Source organism: Oryctolagus cuniculus, chromosome 9 (assembly GCF_964237555.1).
Source record: "Oryctolagus cuniculus chromosome 9, mOryCun1.1, whole genome shotgun sequence".
Taxonomy (NCBI): domain Eukaryota; kingdom Metazoa; phylum Chordata; class Mammalia; order Lagomorpha; family Leporidae; genus Oryctolagus; species Oryctolagus cuniculus.
In genome coordinates this window covers 123213321-123234153 of record NC_091440.1, presented here as the reverse complement: position 1 = coordinate 123234153, position 20833 = coordinate 123213321, and the positions used below count along the sequence as shown (strand labels likewise).

General features: G+C 54.8%; 2 protein-coding genes across 4 annotated transcripts in view; one reads left to right on the top strand and one right to left on the bottom strand.

Moving 5' to 3' along the window:
* The window catches only part of RASSF8 (Ras association domain family member 8), a 94702-nt gene that overhangs the window by 72287 nt on the left and 1582 nt on the right, over positions 1 to 20833 (bottom strand). The gene's annotated exons all lie outside the window — the stretch shown is intronic.
* The window catches only part of LOC138843660 (serine/arginine repetitive matrix protein 1-like), a 42708-nt gene continuing 42184 nt past the window's right edge, over positions 20310 to 20833 (top strand). Inside the window, exons 1-2 of the mRNA XM_070048360.1 lie at positions 20310 to 20384; positions 20598 to 20726. Of these exons, the coding sequence (XP_069904461.1) occupies positions 20310 to 20384; positions 20598 to 20726 (204 nt within the window). The remainder of the gene's footprint in view (positions 20385 to 20597; positions 20727 to 20833) is intronic.

The following is a 20833-nucleotide window of genomic DNA, read 5'->3' as shown; positions in this document are numbered from 1 at the left end:
CAGTCTTGCCCGCATGTCTGAACGTCACGTAAATGGAATCCGACCGCGTAAGCTCCTGGGGAGTTCGCTTTCTTGCTCAGTACCACGTGGGTGCATGGACCAGCAGCTAGTATTCACCTGCAACGGTGCAGGAGCTGGCCGCTGGCCGACACACAGGTGTGGGCTGAGGCTCGCTGGACGAGCCTCCGCTCTGACCCACAGGTGACCACACTGTGCTGGGTGCTCCTTATTTTTCAGGACCACTACATCAACCCACCCTATGGGTGACCTATGCCATACTATGTTTTCCATAATTGGTGCTCTGCTTTTTCTCCCAGCTTCCTGTTTGTTTCTTTTGGCTTGGTTTTTGGCCACCCAGAGGGCTCTGGACCATGGTGGATGTGTGCAGGGTTGTAGGGTATATATAGCTCCAATTGCACTAAAATTAGTTTTTGTCAAAGTTGTGGTCATGAACCACTGTGGTTCATAAAAGCTTCTGGTCAGTTCCAACAACATATTTTTTTAAACAGCCACAAACAAATTAGAAAGGAAACACAGCAGAGGACATAATCCTTAGTGGCATGAGAGCAGTTTCTGGAAACCCTGGCTTAAATTGTATACATGCAGCATAGCCTACACCTATCAGTATCAGCAAATGAATTTCTCACTGTGGGTTGCAGTCCACTTGGTTAACTCTCTCTTTCGCTATATCTAATCTGCATTAAACTTTTCACTCATTTTTCATTCCAAGGATATGCTTAGTATCTCCAGGCTTTAGGGTTTTTCCTGGACTTCTTGTCCTTTTTATATCTGTTTGCTGTTTACTCATCTTTTTAAATCTTGGGTGTTGAAAATTATTTTTCATTCTTTGACAACTACAATATTTGAGACGGCCGGAGGTCTCACTCTGTGACCGCTCCTTGAGCTGGTTCTATGCGTGACATCTTGCGTCTCCAACTACAAACCTACGAGAACATGAGCGGTTTCTGCGGCGAGCTGCCGGGCACTGGGAGGAGGCCAGGTAAACAGCGGGGATTGCAGGTCTCCATCTGTGAAGGCGGCCATCGCTGGGCGCCACAGCTTTTCGGAGGTATCCACTAAGCTCTGTTCCCAAGGCAGGATGTGGGCTTCATTGCCTGTGTCCAGACAACAGGAGACCAAGAGCAACAAGGCCCAAGGAGCGGCATTCAGCAAGCGTCTCCCACAGTGGGCCGGCCTCGCCCCTGCGTCCTCACGCTCACCCGCAGGCCGACGTTGGGTCCTTCTGTAACTTCCTGAAGTTTCAAGCTGCCGCTTTATAGAACGCAGCCAGTACTCTGCTCGATTCACAGCTGATGCAACAGCCGCTCACCGTCTCTGGTCTCACGGGCTCCCAGAAGTACAACGCAGCAACCTGTCCCATAGCCACCTATGCCTGTGACAGCTGACAGCACGCTCCGGCCCTCTTCACAGGAACCACGCTGAGACAGCTTTCCTCGTTCCCCTGCGCCTCGCTGCTGTCTCGAATCCAAATGCAGAAATCCAAACTCTGACGCATTACGTTTTAGCCCTTTTAAAAAATTTTTTTAATGTTTCAAGCTGTTGTAAGGATTCTGAGTCTCTCATTTGACAACACTGCCTACACCTTGGCACGTTTCATTCGCAAACGTGACTGCCATGCGTGCGCATTTTCATCCCCCGTTGAAAAGGACGGGGCTTGTGGCTGCCAGGCACGGGCTCTGCACAAAACCAGATTCCTGCGCAGAGCGGCGCCAGCTCGCCCACTTCCACCCAAGATGCCTGCCTGGCAACGAGCAGCTAAGAAACAAAAACCGACGTTATTTTACCTTACCCTAGGCGTCATTTATGGCTGATCACAAAGATGACCGCAGTCTACAGCCTCGAAACAGAGACTGCAATGGCTCTCTGCCGCAGCACAAATTAAACCTGACATGAAGCACGAGGATGGCTTTGAGGGACGATCACAGGGAACGGGCCGACCCTGCTGCCGACGGCGCTGGCGGCCACAGCCGGGGCCCTCGGGAGACTCGTCCCGAGGGTGGTGCTTGCCTGGTGGGTTGACTTGACGAGAAACAGCCAGGCATCCCGGCCTCAACCTGGCTTGGTGAGAGAGGGTCCAACACTACAGAACACATTCACGCTACGGGGGGCGACTGCGGGATTTGCCAGCTGGGACAGAGTGGCCTGGGACAGTGCCGGAGCAACAGGAGGGCGCCAGCACTGACCCCGGAATGCAGGACACGTTGTCCCCTCCAGAGGCAGCTACCTCAAGTGTCTCCCTACACTGCCTGAGGAAGGCCCCCACCCACTGCGTCTCCACTGCCGGCCAGGATCCATGCTCGTAGGCTAACACACTCATGACGCCGCCCAGCCCCTGGCCCAATGCTGTGTTTAACATGTCGGTAACTCAGACAGCTTGATACAGTCCGTTTTCAAAAATATCTTAATCATCTGAAAAGCAGAGTTACAGAGGGAGTTAGGTGCAGAGGGTGCTGGTTCACTCCCCAAATAGCCATAATGGCTGGGCCAGGTCTCCCACATGAGTGCAGGGGTCCAAGCACTTGGGCCACCCTCTGCTTTTCCCAGGCCATTAGCAGGGAGGAGCTGGATCTGAAGAGCAGCAGCCGAGAGTTGAACCAGCGCCCTAAGGATGCCATAAAGTGCAAGTGGCGGTTTGCCCCACTCAGCTACAACACTGGCCCTGATCCAGTCATTCTTACATGGAAAGTTTTAGAAATTTAAGTCATCTAATCTAAAAACATTCACTGACTTGAAATATCTCATGTCATGTTTCTTTTTTCTTTAATTAGAGCCATTTACAATTACCCTTATAATCAGAAATTTCAACAATCTTTCTGGCATCTACATGCCCTGGGACACTAGCATATAAGCGAGGACATTAATGACTGAGGCCCCAGCCACGGCTCAGTTTACCCGCTGTTCCCCAGATACTCAAGTATTCGCTGCTCCCAGGCCTCAAAGCCACCTGCCACACCCACTCCATTCGAAGGGCCAACATGAAGACACCATTCGAATGCACAAATCCAGCTTCCAGAAAGTGCTTTCCTTGGCCAACACAGTGCTGGGATATTTTTAAGGAATGGAAATCACCCCAGACACTCAGATGTCACTTCTCTGGAAAACCCCCTGAGCTCTTCCAAGCCCTGGCCCACCCACATTTCCTGCGGGCGAGAGCCTGCCGGAGCCGCAGCAGCTGGCCCCTTGGCCACAGTACTAACTGTTCACACTGCATCCTCAGGTCACTCCCCCTCAGGGAGTGTGCACACCTTGCCATGACACACACACATCCCACTTAACACACAGGAGGCCAAGAGCCCCAAGACAAGGCACTGTGCACGCAGGGTCCCCAGCACCGCAGCAGCTGGTCCGGTGGCTGGCAGGCCAGCGACACTCTCGGTTCCCTGTTCTGGGCACGGCCGCCCTCCCTGTCCCACAAGGCGCTTGGCTCGGTTTCCGCAGCCTGCAACGCATCTCCATGTGGACAGGGAGTCGAGGTCCAGTGCACGTGAACATGAAAAAAAAAAAAAAACACGTGTGAAGGACCTCCCACGGCCCCTCAACCTGCCCACGGCACGCCTCTGGGTGGAACCATGGTGCCCTGGGTCTGGAATGAATACAACGGAAAGTTACAAGGAGGTCGCTTTTAAAGAACAGGGACCCAAGGGTGAGTCAACGAGCAAATGACAAATGCAGCTGGGCTGTGCGGCCTCTGAGTGGCCTACAGGAGCCACCAGGAGCCACCTGCAGGATTTCCAAAGCACTGCCCTGCCCTCCCCGCCGGGCTGGGCAACAAGGTGCTCGGATGCTTTTGCTGAGCAAGCAGAAGCCATGGGCAAGACGCAGCCTCTCACCCTGCGCAGGAAGCCTAGTGGTTAGGGTGCTCAATTTTTAAATTAAGTTCTACATTTAAACAGAAGATGATGGCCACTGCTGTGATAAGTAATGCTTTTGTAGTTGCTGCTGAAAGCGACTGTGCAAGTTTTGGTTTTCCCTCTTGAGACAAAAGACAAAATTATGTTCTGACTGTGACAGCTCAGGGGGCTCCCCCTGGAGACCCCTAGAAACAAGCCAGAATTGCCTCCATGGGCTTCCAGCCCACAGGGGAGGGGACCTAGAAAGCTGGAGGACTGAGCCCAGCACCTCCTGCCTGGCTGGTTTACCCAGCACCTTTCTCTGCCACCTTTCCCAGAGACCTTGCTGCACCTACCTCCGCCTTCCCACCATTCCCTGGAGGACCCCCCCACTGCAGATCGTCCGCCCCGCCCCCACCAGACTCCCCAAGGGCAGGGAAAGTCCTGCAGCCCTGCCCCGGGCGGCACATAGGTTCTCCCCTCCAGGGAGGCCAGAGCAGTGCTGGGGCTGCCCTGCGGGGAGAAGTGGCTCCCTCTCCACCTGGGCTGGGCGGCTGCAGAGGGGACAGCCGGGGATAAAGAAGTCTAGGCTTCAGGACGGGCAGTGGGATGCAGGTGCGCTAATCCAGGACAGGTGCTCGGGGCTGGCACGCCACCAGCACTCAGACTGTGTCACTGCTACGGCGACGTGAAAACCAATCCCCAGCTCCTCACACTCCTCGCTTCCCACCCTGCTCTGAGCACACAGCCAAGCCTTCCCCTGGGCCAGCTCCTCCGCCCTTGACCAGGGCTCCCTCGTGCCTGGACAACGCCCTCTTGCCCCGGGCTGCTACAGGGCAGGCTCTGGAGGGCGGTGTGGGTTGAGCACGGGAAGCAGGAGTGGGCTGCGCGGGTGCCTGCGGTCAGCTCCCCTGTAAGCGCCTGCTTCCAGGTCATCCCCTTCTGGGGCCCCGCCTACGACCTGCCCCTTTTCCACACCCTGCAGCTCACTCCAGACCTGGTGTCCTGTCAGCCATTGGAGCCTTCAGACTCCCAGAGAGCAGGCACAGGTCTCCATCACCACGGCAAAATCCTGCCACTGTGGTGTAAGTAAGCAGCTGCACTAGTGTTGCTGTGTACACAACTCCCCGGCAGGAGGTAGGGAGGCCCTGGCCCCAGAGCCAAGGCTGGCAGCAAGCCCGCCCCACTCCCCCAGCCTGGCTGAACACCGCGCCCTGACCCACGTGTGCTCGCTGAGGACCACCATCCATCCAAGAGCACCTATTTAATGGGTGCCTCCCATGCTCCATAAAGCCCCAGGTCCCCAAGCGTTTAGATCCCATACGGGTGCAGGTTTGAGTCCCTGCTGCTCCACTTCTGATCCAACCCTCTGCTAATGCTCCTGGGAAAGCAACTGAAGATGGCCCAAGAGTCTGGGCCCCTGGGAGACCCAGAAGCAGCTCCTGACTCCTGGCTCCGGTCTGGCCCAGCCCTGGCCATTGCAGACATCTAGGAAGTGAACCAGCAGATGGAAGATCTCTGCCTCTCTGGAACTGTGCCTTTCAAATAAATAAATTAAAACTTAGAAAAAAAAAAAAACCCATACTTTAAAAAAAATCTTTTTCATTCTAGGACCTAATGGCTTTACTACTGAATTCTACAAAATATTTAAAGAGGAATTAACTCCAGTACTTTTCAGACTATTCCAAAATGTTGAACAGTATGGAGCTCTGCCAAACTGTTTATGAGGCCAGCATCATTCTGATGCCAAAAGCGAACAAAGAAAACTACAGACCCACATCCTTGATAAACAAGGACACAAAGGCTCCCAGCAAAATACTAGCAACCAACTCCAAAACCACATCAAAACAGGCACCTATCACTACCAAATGGGATCTATCCCCAAGAGGCCAGGATGGTACAACATTTGCAAATCAATAAACATCATAAATCACATCAACAGAAGGAAGAACAGAAACCCAGCTGTTATCTCAGACAAAGCACTTGATAAGATTTGACATCCCTTCACGAGAAGAACCCTGCACAAATTAGGTATGGAAGAAACAGGCCTAAAAGCTGCAAGTACTTCCCCTCAGATCTGGAACAAGGCAAGGAAGTCCACGTACACCACTCTGATTCAGTATGGAACTGCAAGTGTTGGCAAGCGCAAACAGGAGAAAGCTCATCAAAACCGGAGAGGAGGAAGCTACACAATCCAAGTTTGCAGATGACACGATCTTGCACGTGGAAAACCCTGAACACTCCAGCAGAAAGCTGTCAGAGCTGACAAGCCACAGTAAACAGAGACAGCATATTCTGCATGTTTCAAAATAAACACACCGAAACCAATCGCTTTTTCATATGCTAATGATGAACTTACTGAAAGAGACATCAAGGAACAAATTCCATTCACAACAGCCATACACACAAATCAGAAATATACTAATGAATTTAAGCAAAGAAGTAAAAGATCTCCACAATGAAAATTATAAAATACCAAAGAAAGAAATCACCACGGACACAGAAAAACGCAAAGATGTGCCTTGCTTAGTGATCGGAAGAATCTGTATCATTAAAATGTCTGCACTACCTGAAGAAATCTAAGCTTCAATGCAACCCCTAAAAAACACCAATGACATACTTCACATCTTTTTAAAAAGAATTCTTTATTTCAAAGGCAGAATTAGAGGGCTGCTGCAGTAGTGTAGCATGCTAAGCCTGTGCCTGAGGCACTGGCATCCCATATGGGCGCCGGTTCTAGTCCTGCCTGCCCCTCTTCAGATCCAGCTCTCTGCTATGGCCTGGGTAAGCAGTGGAGGATGGCACAAGTGCTTGGGTCCCTGCACCCACCATGGGAGAGCTAGAAAAAGTTCCTGGCTCCTGGCTTCAGACTGGCGCAGCTCCGGCTGTTGCGGCCATTTGGGGAGTGAATCAGTGGATGGAAGACGTCTCTCTCTCTCTCTCTCTACTCCTGTCTGTAACTCTGCCTCTCAAATAAATAAAAATTTTAAAATATTAAAATATTTTAATTTGTACACTAAGCTGACAAGTCATATTTACTAAAACAGTAAACAGTGAACTTACATCTCAAGCTTGCTGAATGCCCGAGAGACAGAACATAGTTTTCCTGCTCAACATATGAGGTCAAGGACAAAAACTGCAATCATCCAGGTTACCTCCGGGGACAAAAATCAAAATGATCAGCTGAGTGAAAGGCCTACCAGGAAGTCAGGCTGCCTGTGCACAAGCTCCCGCCTTTGGGTAACTTAGGCACCTGGGGAGGGGGTAGCACATCACAGCAGAGCCACAGCAGACCCCTCTTCTTGGTCAGCTGCCCGCCTCAGGTGTCTCCTTACAGGACAGAAAGGTGGCTGATGGAATAAGGGACGCCAGGGCGGCTGAGGGGCTACCTCGCGCTTGCTCAGATGAGAGGAAGCGACAGAGAGGGGCTGTGCTGAGGAGGGGGCAGCTTCAAAGGTCACCAACCAAGTCACAGCTTCCTGGGTAACCTGTGCCAAACCCCAGGCGGGAGCGTCCTTGTCAGGCGGGGGGGGGGGGGGGGGTCAGCACTGCACACAACACAGCAGAGGGGGCGAGACTGCGGGGAGGGGCCGCCTGGGACCAAGTGCCTGGGGAAGAGGTTCCCGTTCTCGGTGACGCAGACAAGAGCCTTCCGCCCGGCTCCGGCCACACCAGCAGCCCCGCTTCTCCCCACTCCCAGCAGCGTAGCTACCCTCACTGACTCGGGACGCTGTGCTGCTTCCCAAAGCGACTGTGCACGGCTGTGCTCCCAGGCCAGCCCCGCCAAGCTCCTCCGGCTGCGGTGGGCTCTCCCGGGGCCCCCACCGCCTCCTGCCTACCCTCACTCGCTGTCCACAGTCATGCATCTTTATCTTCCAGGTAGCCTCTGCTCCCTGCAGTGACAAGACCTCCCTCCCTCCCTCCCGCTGCTGCAGTACCTTCTCTCCTCCAACAGGGCTTTCTCTTGTCCAACTCTGCTTCGCTCAGGGGCCACTCTTACCTTGCTGGTACCGACTGCTACAGGCACTGTGGAGTGACTACAGACAGGGAGGCACGCCAGTGCGCGGAGCTACGGGACAGGAGCAGCACCCCAGTCCCAGGTTCACCCAAGGCAATCCCAGCATCCCAATGTAAAATCTGTCCCTAACTCAGGACAAAGGCAGAGACGGAGGTTCTCACAACCCAGCTTGCCACCAACCCCCGGACCACGTGACACCCTTTCAGTGGAGACGGGGCGGGGCTTTGGTGGTACCACTTCTAACCTTGACCCCTGCTCCCTGTGCGCAGCTCCCGTCAGTGACACACCTGTGCCCTACGTCTTCTGTTCCACCGTCCTTGACGCACACTCTGCTTCCTCGGGCGGACCTGGGAGGATCTTCCCAGCAGACTCACTTCCCGTGGCGTCCAAGGAGCCTTATCTCTGTTTCTATCTGACAGCACACTCCCAGAGGTTTCATTTAGATGCCCCGCCCCTCCTTCTAACCAAGGATCTGGGAGATAAGACCGCTTTTCACCGAGCTAGCAGAGAGCACTCTGCAGATACCCTTGGAATGAACCAGTGCGAGGACGTCAAGGCACCGCCCAAGTGCAGCTCCGTGCTGGGCGCGCAGGGCCAAGGGCTCCCCGTCACTGGGTGTGAGGGCGGCTGACGAGCAGCCAGGCAGGGCTCAGCTGTCACTGGGGCGCTCCTCCTCCTCTGCTCTGTTTTTCCCTCTTCCCTGGATCAAGACAAAATCAGGGCCCTCCTTCCCCAGGTAAAACAGGGTCAGCAAGTCTTCCGGGTGAAAACGCACACGCGTGCTCGTGTTCCTGCTGCCACCTTGGCTGGGCCCTCCCTTCACTCCCCTGGAACCCCCGAGCCACCACCTTCTCAGGAATCTCACCCCAAAATGACGCCTGCAGAAAATACACCCCCCACCCCCGGCCTCTCAGTTCACAGAGACACAGGTGGCCATGGGACAGGGGCTCCATCTCTGCTGGTTCCAACTGCTCCGACAAAACACTTAGACTGGACAGCTAAGGGGCAGCCAGAGCTTTGCTTCTCACAGGTCTGGAGCTGGGAGGTCCACGGGGTGAGACCTCACTCAGATTCAGGGTCCGGTTCTGACGCCACCTTCTCCCGGCATCCTGTCACGGCAGGAAGGAGGACTGGCCAGCTCTCAGGGCCTGACTGCCAGGGCCCTGCTCCCGTGACCTCACCTCCTCCCACAGCCTCACCTCCTAATGCTATCCCGGAGGTCAGGATTTCCACGCAGGAATCCAGGGGAACACAAACACTTGGGGGTCCCACCTTTCTCTCCCACTGCTTGAGAAAGGGCTGCACTATCTCGCAGGTTATCTCAGGCCAACACTCACCATCGGTTTATCAGGAAGATAGCATCACACCCAGCTGACCCACTGAGGAGCAAACCAAGGGTCAAGGGACTCACTGTCGGCATGCGGCGCCATGGGTGCTGTCCTGGCCCCAGTGACAGCGGCCAGCGTGGGGTCTGGCCAAACCTCCTGTCCAGTAAGCTGGCCTTTGCCTCTTTGCAAGAACAAATGCCAGGGCCTCCATTGTGGCGCAGTGGGCTAAGCCACCGCCTGCAGCGCCAGCTTCCCAGAGTCCCGGCTGCTCCACTTCCGATCCAGCTCTCCGCTACGGCCTAGGAAAGCAGAAGATGGCCCAAGTGCTCTGGCCCCTGCACCTGCATGGAAAACCTAGAAGCTCCTGGCTCCTGTCTTTGGATCTGCTCAGCTCCAGCCATTGCTGCCATTTGGGGAGTGAACCAGTGGACTGAAGACCTCTCTCTCTGTCTCTCTTTAACTCCTTCAAGTAAACAAATAGAATCTTAACAAAACAAAACAAAACAAAAACAACTGCCATCCTTCTAGAACAATACATGTTCAGTACTGAAAATTTTAGGCAAACACAGAAAGATCAAAGAGGAAGACTCAAAGTTATCTGTAAGTCTAAGAATGACCAATCTATAACTGTACAACTGCATCCTACAGTGGCGGGTGTGAGGGTTCAGGCACAAAGGAGTGCAGCTGCGGTTTGGTTTATGTAAGGAACAACAACAGCAACACCCAGGCAGAACTAAGCAGTCATCAGAAGTTAGGAGCACAGGGACCGTTGGGGACACCGACAATGTTTACTGCTTCATCTAGGCACTTGTTGCACAAGTGTGCTCGGTTGTGAAAATTCTGTTAACTATGTATTTTCAAAATTAATCCACTGACGTATTACCACGTTACAGGCAGAGGGAGGAACACAGAGCTATCTTCCATCTGCTGGTTCATTCCCCAGGTGCTCTTGACAGCCAGGGCTGGCCAGGCTGGAGGCAGGGGTGCAGCAGGGACACATGTGCTTGGGCCATCACCTACCAGAACCTTACAGTGGCTGGGGCTGGGCAAAGCCAAGTCAGGAGCCCAGGAGTCAACACAGGTGTCCCATGTGGGAGGCAGGGACCCAGTGACTTTGAGCCACCACCTGGTGCCACACAGAGTGTGCACTGACAGGAAGTTGGAGCCCAGAGTGAGAAGCAGGACAAACAGCCAGGAACTCTGCTAAGGGCTGTGGGTGTCCCAAGTGGGACCTCAACTGCTGCACTAAATGTCCACCCTAGAACTGTGTAGCCAGGCATGTGTGTATCTCTGCACACAAAAACATACAACTATACATGAACACACACGTAACATGTTCAGTCGCCACCCGCGCCTCGTGCCCCTCGGCCTGTGTTTGAGTTACGGCCTTCTGTGGTCATTTACTTACCAACAGCAGCCTCATGGCTTGATGAGAGGCTGTCCCGGGGCAGGCACAGTGCTCCAAGGGGCTAAGCAGGCACTGGTGATGCCAGCATCCCCTTATTAGAGCGCTGGTTTGAATCCTGCTTCCTGCTAATCCACCTGCGCTAAGTACTTGAGCCCCTGCCACCCAGGGAGACCCAGATGGAATTCCTGGCATCTGGCTTCAGCCTGGCTCAGCCCCAAGACAGGAGGCCACTTGGGGAGTGAACCAATGGCTGGAACGCCTGTCACTGTTGCAAATAATTAAATCTTCAAAACAAAAATTAAAAAGCAGCAGCCTCCCCAAATCACAGAGCACATCAGGCCCCCGCTGAGGGACCTCCACGCCTAGCCACGTGAGGTCCACGCAATCCCAATGCTGCTGTCGGTGACACTGCCAACTCCCAGGGTCCTCCACGCTGCTGGGTGCTGATGGGCAGCGGGGCACGGCTCTGCTTGACGGTGGACACACCCCACAGCACAGGGCAGTCTCAGCTCCAGCCAGGCTGAGCCCGGGAACCCAAGGGGATGCCGACGAGGGCCTGACAGCGAAGCCGGATTCTGTGTTCAAGGCCAGCCCGGGCCTGCAGCGAAGGCAGCGAGAGGCAGACGTGGAATCCCACCCTCCCCAGACCCCAGATCCTAGCGACACCACCACCAGCAAACACCAGGCCCAGAGCCAAACTCCATGAGTGAGGCCTGGCTGGGGGCGCTGGTTCCGTTGTGTTTGCTGGACTTGGAATACCACCGAGAAGCGGCGTTTCACCTGTCCCAAGTAATGGGGAGAAATCAGGTTGGCCTTCAAGGTGTTAAGGGATTGTAACAGGAACAAGAGGAGGCCCAAAGGAGACAGCTGAGAGCAGCGATGATACACTATGATTCAGGGACCACACTGGACGACTGGGGCGGGAACTGGGCAGTCATGGTCAGCAGGGACACAGAAGTGACATCTTCACAAATGTCCCCATTTTAGGGGCCGGTGCTATGGCAAGGCAGGTTTAGCTGCTGCCTGTGGCGCCAGCATCCCACTGGGCACCGGTTCCGGCTCTGCTGCTCCAGCTCCCTGCTAATGCACCTGGGAAGGCAGCGGAGGGTGGAGGAGACAGCTCGGCTGCGCAGGCCCCTCACGTCAGAGACCAGGCTCCTGGCTTTGCCTGGCTCAGCCCTGGCCGTTGCAGCCATTAGGGAGTGAACCAGAGGGAAGATCTCTGTTTCCCCTACCTTTCTGTAACTCTTTCAAATACATAAATAGAATTATAAGAAGAAAAAAAAGAACAAACAGACATGTTCCCACTTTGATTGTGCAACAAGATAATCAGTGCCAAAGACCGAAACCCAGCCAAGTGTGGGCTCAGAGGGCTGCCTCAGGGGCTCCCCAAGGCCCCAAAGACACCGTGGAGGAGTCCCTGGCCTCAAGGGGCCCTGAAGGTGGATAAATCCGCTGTGGGTTAGGAAAAGATGCCCCCTGGGCACCAGCAAGGGCGCGAGTGCCTGCACAGCTTCAAAGAACCCCCGACCCTCCTCGAGCCGCACTGGGGGCAGCCAAGTGCAAAGCCTGGCAGTCACTTTGAACCTGTGTGCCTCTCCAAAGCTCACCTGCGTGAAGTGCGGGGCTGTGAAAGCGACAGCGCCAAGCGGAAGATGCACGAGGCTGCCCCACGGGCTCCCCCAGGAGTCAGCTGCTCCTCCCGTGAGGGGACAGCCAGGCTGGCTGCAGGCCGAAGAGAGGCTGGGCCATTTGCTTTTCTCCCATGTGATGCAACAGCGCGTCCAGACGTTTCAGCATCAACGCGCAAGACGACTTAACTATCAAAGTCTTGCTGGACCCCACATCCGACGGTGGAGAGGCCAAAGGGCACACAGGCAGGGAGGAGGGACAGCCACCCAGCTGGCCCCGGGGCAGCGGAAAAAGCCAGGTGTCAGAAGACCCGCGTGCCCTGCTGGCCCCGGCTCGGCGCAGCTTCAAGAGGTCAGCAGCAACAGTGTCACCTGGTGACACACGGAGGACGGGGCCCAGCAGGCAGGAGTGGTCAGGGGAGACGATGGACTGGAGGCAGGGCGCTGGAGGCAGGCACAGGGCTCCAGCTGTGCAGGGGGTAAAGCCGGCAGCATGTGCATCAGGAAGAGGCACGTGACTTGGGGGCAGGGCCACGCGGGCGGGGGCAGGAACAAGCAGAGTGAGTGAGACCACGCGCCCCAGGATCCCGACACTCGCAGGACTTGAAACTTGGAAAGACAAGCAACAGCGCAGACGCAGACGTTCACGGGGTCGGGGGTGGGGACGCCAGGATGCGTGCAGGCCCCCTGCTACCCAGTCCAGGGACCGCACGCTAGGAACCCGTGGGCCTGGGGGCAGGGCAGGGGCGAGCTGGGAGTAAGGTCAAGGGCAGCGGCTCCCAGCCAGGACACTCCTGGCCAATGTGAGGGACCGGTCGGCACCATCCACAGAGTGCTGGAAACACCCACGCCTCAGTCTCCCTAACAACCAAAACATAACCCCTCCACATTCCCAAACATCCCCCGCCCCCGAGAACCCTGGCCGAGGGGAGGGGAGGGGAGGGGAGGACGCGGCAGACGACCAGGGGAGATCAGAGAGCAGAGCAAAAGGAAACCCAGTCCTCCTGCCCGCAGGGCAGCCCGCTCCCAAATTCTCCCGGGGACCCCCCCCCCCCCCCCCCCGCCTGCACCTGTCTGGGCTGCCGCTCAGATGCAACGCCGCGTGCCTCTTTCCAGCGGGACTCCTGGCTCTGTCCCTGCTCCCCCTACAGGCCCCTTCCCATGTGCCTCCTTTTACTTAACAAACACTTGAACAATGAATGCTACCTGCCACGCTCTGGTCTTCACAAGCATTCGCTTAGTTAATCCTCAGAATCCCACCGGGGGCAGCATCCCCATGATCCACGGTTCCCGGCAACGCACGGGGAAGTCACAGTACTCACCCAAGGTCACAGTGCCGCTGGCAAACGCAGGGCTGTGGCTTTAACCGTGGCAACCGGCCCCGGAGTCTGCTCCTTCCTAGCTTTGCACCAGATGCTCGGCGGCTTCTTCTTCCTCTGTTCCAGACTCGCGACTGGCCTTCCACGGTAACAGCCAAGACCCTGAATCCAGCATCCTGCAACTGGGGGCCCCAGGGCCTCCTCACCCCACCTCCAGGCACCGCCCCTTGCTCCCCTCCTGCTGCCCACGTCTGAGGCACCTGTACGTACCTGCCCCAGGGCCTTGGCACGCACGGCATCCTCATTCCTGCTGCACCTGCCCCTTCACTTCACTGCACCTGTGCTCGCCTGAGAGCGGACTTCTGCCCACGCAACACCTCCACCTCCTCCCAGCGTCCCCAGCCACACCCCTTGCTGTGTTTCTATCCCTGAAGCATTTCTCATGTTGTAACGACGGGGAATTCCTTGTCCATTTACTCTCTGACTCCCCCCTAGGAGAGTGTGCTCCCCCTGGGAAAAGCAGTGTCCTGTCTGTGTTCTCTGCTGCGTTCCTGCGCTGCGAGGGGCGTGGGGTCCCGTTCTGAACCAATGACTACAGGAAACTCGAAGGAGAGCGAGGAGGAGCCGCGAGCAGAGGGAGCCAGCCCCCTGGCGTGGGGCGGGCTGCAGCCACCTCAGCTACAGAGGCACCCCTGGCGCTGGCATGCAGGTGCTGGGGCCGGCCCTGGCGTGAGCTGGCGGTGGTGAAGCTCCTGGCTTCAACCTGACTGCTGCAGGCATTTGGGGAGTGAATCGGCATGGAAAGGTGATCCCTGGCACATTGTGAAAGAAGTGTTTTATGTAGTTGGAAGGCCGGGTTATACAGATAGAGGGAGAGACAGAGATCGTCCATCTGCTGGTTCACTGCCCAAATGGCCGCAACTGCCAGGGCTGGGCCAGGCCAAAGCCAGGAGCCTGGAGCTCCACCCGCATCCCCCATGCGGGTGGCAGGGTCCAAGTGCCTCGGTCACCTTCTTCTGTTGCTTTCCCAGAGGCACTAGCAGCGAGCTGGATCAGAAAGGGAGCTGCCGGGATTCGAACAGGCACTCCCACTGGAGGCCACTGCACCACAATGCCAGCCCCAGCAGACAGACAGACGCTCTTTCAAGCACATGAAAATAAACAAATATACTTAAAAAAAAAAAGCCACCAATTAGGAGAAAAATCTTTACACAGCATGTATTTGACGAAGGGTGTAGACCCAAAATCCAAAATATTAAGAACTCTCAAAATGCAACGATAAGAAAACAATCAGCCCAATAAAAATAAGGGCAGAACAACTGAACAGATGCATCACCAAAGTTATAGACAGTAAAGTGAAAGACCACACACACACACATACACACACGGCACAACATCACCAGTCATGGGGAAATGCAAATTAAAACCACAAAGAAGTGCCACACAGGACTGGAATTAAGAAGCCTGACGACACCCAGTGGTGGCACGGACACGAAGGAACTGGCACGCGTCTCAGGACGGCAAGGACACCAAGCGGCACAGTCACGGCGGCAAACAGTTGGCCGGTGCTTAAACAGCGCAGTCCTCACCCACGCTGTGACCCAGCCACCCCACGCCTGGGGAGGCACCCGAGACAGACCAAAGCCTAGACCCACACGAAGGCACTCTACAAGAGGAGGCCACTCTGCAAAGTTTAGGGCGAGCAGGATGCAGAACAGGAGCTCACGGTGATGCTTCAAAAAAACTGGGTGGGTACACACATCAGGAAAGAACTACGCGCTGGCGCCGGGGCTCACTTGGTTAATTCTTCGCCTGTGGCGCCGGCATCCCATATGCAGGTTCAGGTCCCGGCTGCTCCACTTCCGATCCAGCTCTCTGCTATGGCCTGGGAAAGCAGTGGAAGATGGCCCAAGTGCTTGGACCCCTGTACCCACGTGGGAGACCCGGAAGAAGCTCCTGGCTCCTGGCTTCGGGTCAGCACAGCTCCAGCTGTTGCGGTCATCTATGGGGTGAACCAGAGGATGGAAGACCTCTCTGTCTCTATCTCTGTAACTCTTCTTCTCAAATCAATAAATAAAATCTTAAAAAAAAAAAAACTACATGTAGATTTCCAACTTTTTTTTGCATCAAAGCAAACCCACACTTTCAATTCCATTTTCCACAAGCTTTTGAAAATGTCCTCATACTCATAAAAGTGTTGTTTTTAATAGCCAAATTAGAAACAATTCAAATATCTGTCAACAGATGAAGACATACATCACTGCTATTTAGTCACAGAATAGAGTACTACTCAGCAATGAAAAATAAATTACTGCTGCATATATAGCAGCATCAATCAATCGCCAAATAATTACTGAATAGAACAAGTGGAAACAACAAAAAAATAAGAACAGTAAAAATTAAACGATTCCATCAATGTAGAATTCTGGACTATGCAAGCTACTCCCAGTTACAAAGCACAGTGGTTCTGAAGGCCAGAGAGGCTGGGAAAGGGGAGACGCTCTGGAGGATAATGACAGCACCTGCATGACGGTGGACACGCTTATGACCTTGACCGAGGCGGGGGCTGCACGCTGCGTGTACAGAGCTCAAAGCCTGCAAGGCCCCAAAGTTACATACGTGCAGCTTGCTGCATGTCAACCGGAGCTCAACAAAGCCTTAAGAAAAAGAAAACAGGAAGGAAGTCACTCCAGACCTCAAAATAAGGAAAATACAACACAGTGTTTTCTGGTATCTAATGCGTCCCGTGTTAGAATCTCCTGTAGAAATGGCCAAGCTCCCAAGTCCTCAGGCCCCTGCACCCACATGGGAGACCCAGAGGAAGCTCCTGGCTCTGAACTGGCCCAGCTCCGGCCCTTTCAGCCATTTGGGGAGTGAAGCAGCGGACAGAAGACGTCTCTCGTTCTCTCTCTCCTGCCTCTGTTTCTCTAACTCTGCCTTTCAAATAAATAAATAAACAAATCTTAAAAAAAAGAAATGGCCAAGCTTTATCTTAAACATTACAAAATATTCCCAACCTTGCTTCTCAATGGTATTTCTGCAGTAGGGCCTCACAGATTACAAATCCAAAAATTTAAGTAAAAATGAGAGTAAAATCTTACTTTCCTGTCCAGTGTCTATCCATTAAGGAAATTCTACTTTTTCAGACACAGACTTACATTTGGACGAGTACTTGAGTCTTCAGTGACTTCCCCATAATAAAATTACTATAATTAAGGATAAGCGTGGTTTAGCACTCGTAAGTCAGTGACAGGCAACCAGACTGACAAAATACATCCCTCACACACACATAAGTCCTGGGAGAAAATTATCACCGTCTGCTCTTGCTACAGCCTGCACTTACACCTGATTTCTCTACAAAGAATAAAATACACTACTGAATAAGAAAACATTTTCTAACACATAAAACTTGGGCAGCCCTGGAGTTCATCATAATGAGCTCTGTGATATATTTGAATGTTTAAAAAAAAAATCCCTGCCAAAAAATATGTTTTAAATACCATAGTAAGGTTGTGAAATCCATGGCTAATCATTATTATTGGTGCTAAAAAGCTCTGGGCATTTGTTCAAGGTCAGCCAGGTAACCCGTGGGCGAATACAAAGGCTCCCAGCAGGGATGCCTCTCTTTCCCCCACAGTGGTGACTCTGGATGCCAATGTCCTGGGGCCACAGAGGGCCTGCACAAAACAAAGCACACGTGTGCCTCTCCCGGCCTCACTCCCGGGATGCCTGTGTGTGGGTGATGGGGCAAAGGGTGCGGCTACATGACGCCATTGGGCTAGAACACGGGGGTGGGCAGAACACGGGGTGGGCGTCCAGCGAGTGCGGCAGCTTCGGGTGTTTGGCTGTGAGCAGGGGAGCCGTGCATGCCTCCTTTGAGTGCAGGGAGCTCACGACACTCTTCTCAACTTCGCTGCTCCCTGGGACGCACAGCACCCAGGCCAAACCCAGTCTCCAGGCCACTCAGGGCGGGGACTAGCAGCTGAGCGCCCAGGGTCAGTGCTGCCGGGCCTAGAATCCACTCCCAAGTCTCCGTAGACCTCGTGACTCAAGAGACACAAAACCAGCGGCGTGGAGGGCAACGCTGCTGCTTGGGATGCCTGCATTCTAAATCGCAGTGCTGGTTCGAGTCCCGGCTACTCCGCTTCCCCTCCAGCTCCCTGCTAATGTGACTCTGGCAGGCAGCAGGGGATGGCTCACCTCACGTGGCTGAGTCCCTGCCCCCAAGGGAGAGACGCAGGCTCCCCCCCCCCCCGGCCCAGCCCTGGCTGTCACAGGCAACTGGGGCGCAAACCAGTAGATGGAAACTCCGCCGGCTCTCCCTCCCTCCCTCGTCACTCTGTCTTTGGAATAAATAAACTTTAATAACGGAGCTCTGGGAGTGCACCTGTTCTGAGAGTGAAGGGGACTCCAAGCCAAGTCACGGCCCCACGCGGCCCCACGCCACTCACAGAGCCCTGTGGACACCACAGTCACAGCACAGCACCTCGAGTATCTTCAGAGCCCAAGCACAGCACAAAAGCCCTCAAACCAACCTTTACGCCTTCCGTGGCCTGGGAGGGTCATGGGAATTTTTTTTTTTTTTTGCTACGACAAGGAATGGTTTGGTGAGCAAGAAAAAAATAAATTCCAGGCCTCCAGGTAGCTCCCACATTTCGATGATGGCTTCCCTCGTGCACCTGTGCGGCCATAAGCGGTCCGCGGCCAGGTGGGCGGCCTGACCATCACCAGCCTCCCGCCTGCTCCCGGCGCTGGGCAGGCACCAGCAGCGCACTAATGCTGGCCGTGTTTTCCTTTCAGTAATCCTATCTGATTAAAACAAAAACCAAAAAACAAAAACCAAGGGTCATTATTTTAATGATGTGCTTAGAAAAAGGATTACCCGCAACAGCAAATCACAAGGGCGGCGCTGATTAGAAGGTGTCTTGCGGTACCACTAACCCCGAGCCAGTGCTCCTCGCCTGGACCCCAGGTGTCTTCCTACTCCACCCCGAGCAGCGAAGCCGGCAGGAGGGAGCCGCGGGGCTCACTCGCCTGTCCCGAAAAGCAGCTCCAACAGCCAAAGAAGGCCATGAAGACACCAACGGAACCCTGCTATTTCTACCTTAGTCCTTCCGTCAGCAAACACTCAGAGAGCACCTGTTACCTTCACCCGGCACTGCTCCATCCACCAGGAACTATCCCCGTCCTCAAGGGCAAAAGGAAGCCATCAAGCAAATGGCACATGACTGTCCATGGCGGTGAGTATTAAGTGAAAGATGATTGCTGCATTAAGGCGGCTGACCTGAGGACAGGGTGACTTTCCCAGAGAAGACAGCAAACTTGAGTGGCCAGCCAGTGGGGTGGGGGTGAGGCATGAGAAATTACCCCAGGAGGGGGCCCTGACCCCAGGGCCAAAGCATGAGCAACAGCCCTGGGGCCAACCTGCAGCAGATCCAGCTGGGGGCAGGGGTCAAGTCAGGCCCGCCCTGCAAGTCACGTGGCAGGTTTTGTATCTAAACCCGGGAGTCTGTGTGCTTCCAGACAGCTCTGAAGACTGGAGAAGAGGAAGTGCCTCTCCCCTACCCCCTTTCTTCTTCAGGCAGGAAAACAGGCGGACAGGGGTGCAGGAAGTCAGGCCCCAGGGACAAGTCCAGGTGGCTCAGACTGGGATGGCAGCACAGTGGAGACGGAACTTGGCACAGGTTTCAAAGAGATTTTTGAGAGAAAAAAGGACCAGACTTTGGGACAAACTGGTTTGGTGGGGCTGACAGAAGAGACAAGGGGGGAGAGATAGGCTACACCTTGGATGGAACATGCAGGAACAGCTGGAAAGTCTGGGCGACCCAGGGCTCCGCTCTGCGGAGTGCCAGGCCGGTCCGTCTTCTTGCGGCCCCTCTTTTAGAAGGGGGCACCTGCAATGCAGAGAACACAAACTGTGGACCACAGGCGCCCAAGTACCACGGCCACGCTCACACACTGTGGAGTGACAAAGTCACACCTGCCACTGGATCTGGCTGGATGCCTGTGAGGCCAGCCCTCCTTCCCCGGTACGACCCGGGCGTCTGCAAACTGCACTCTGGAGTTTTCTGTGCTCCTGAACCGGACGGAGCAAGCTAGCACCGAGCATCAGGACACTGGCGCTCCGTTATAAACAGACAGTTCCCAAGTCCTCTGACCTGCAACGGGCTTCACAATGATTCACGCACAAGCCCGATACCAAGGACCTCAATGTCTTGTCATGAACCAGCAAAGCCACAACACCAGGAGTAAGCCGTAACAAAGAGCAACAAAATCCTATAGCAGACGGCATTCTCAGCCCTCCTCATTTAACCACCAAGGTAAGAGAGATCACTTCGTAAGGAACCCCGAAGAATGAGCCATTTCCCAGAACGCATGGCACTGAGGTCAAAACTGATACAAGCCACCAAATACCAAGGCCACAAAACAATAACGCCATAAAGAAACAAGCCTACACCATGTCGGACTTTCAACGTGTAATTTCTAAATAGCTTGACCAGGTGCCCAATTCGGTCACCACCAAGGGCTGCCACACTGTCTTTGCGGCTGCTTTCACCTGCAACACTAACACTTCTGCAGACCCAAACGCCCCCTCCTACCCGCACAGGTTTTAATCTGTTCCCTCTTGGGGGCTCTCTCCTTTCTCGCCCGCTGGGGAAGCTCAGGAACCAGGCGTGCGCCCCGCACCTGGAAAGAACTTAACGCATCACAGCTGATTAATGGTGCGTGTTGGGCGAAGTGCCGCCCAGCGATCATGAGGAGGAGGAGCGGAAGCGGGAGGCGAGATGTTCTCAAAGGTTTAATCATCTCCAATATGATGCGGCTGGGTGTGATCCTTCCAGGGGACACCAGCCTTCCTCTTTAAGAAGGAAAAGGTCACGTGGAATTCTCACGGCTGGGGAGGCGAGTTTCCCATGCCCGTGCACAAAAAGTGCCATTGCCAATGCCTGCTAAGTGATAAAAGTCACACACGCACACTCACTGGCGTGCGTCCTGGTCCTGCCTGCTGATCGCCTGTGCTCGGCGCGCACCTCCCCTGCAGCCCGCGGGCTGCGCTCACTACCGCCCCACCCGGCCCCCGACGACCCCTTTGCAGCAAGATTTCAACTCCCGGCACACCCAGGCATGCAAGACCGAAACCACAACTCCCCGGACGACACACGGGAGAGCGGTTAGCCCCGGGCACAGCAGAGATCCGGTAGTTGGCATCGAGGCCTCCCGGGGACCCCGCCGGTCCATCGGCGAACGGCCGAGCCGGGAAAACGCACGCACCAGGCT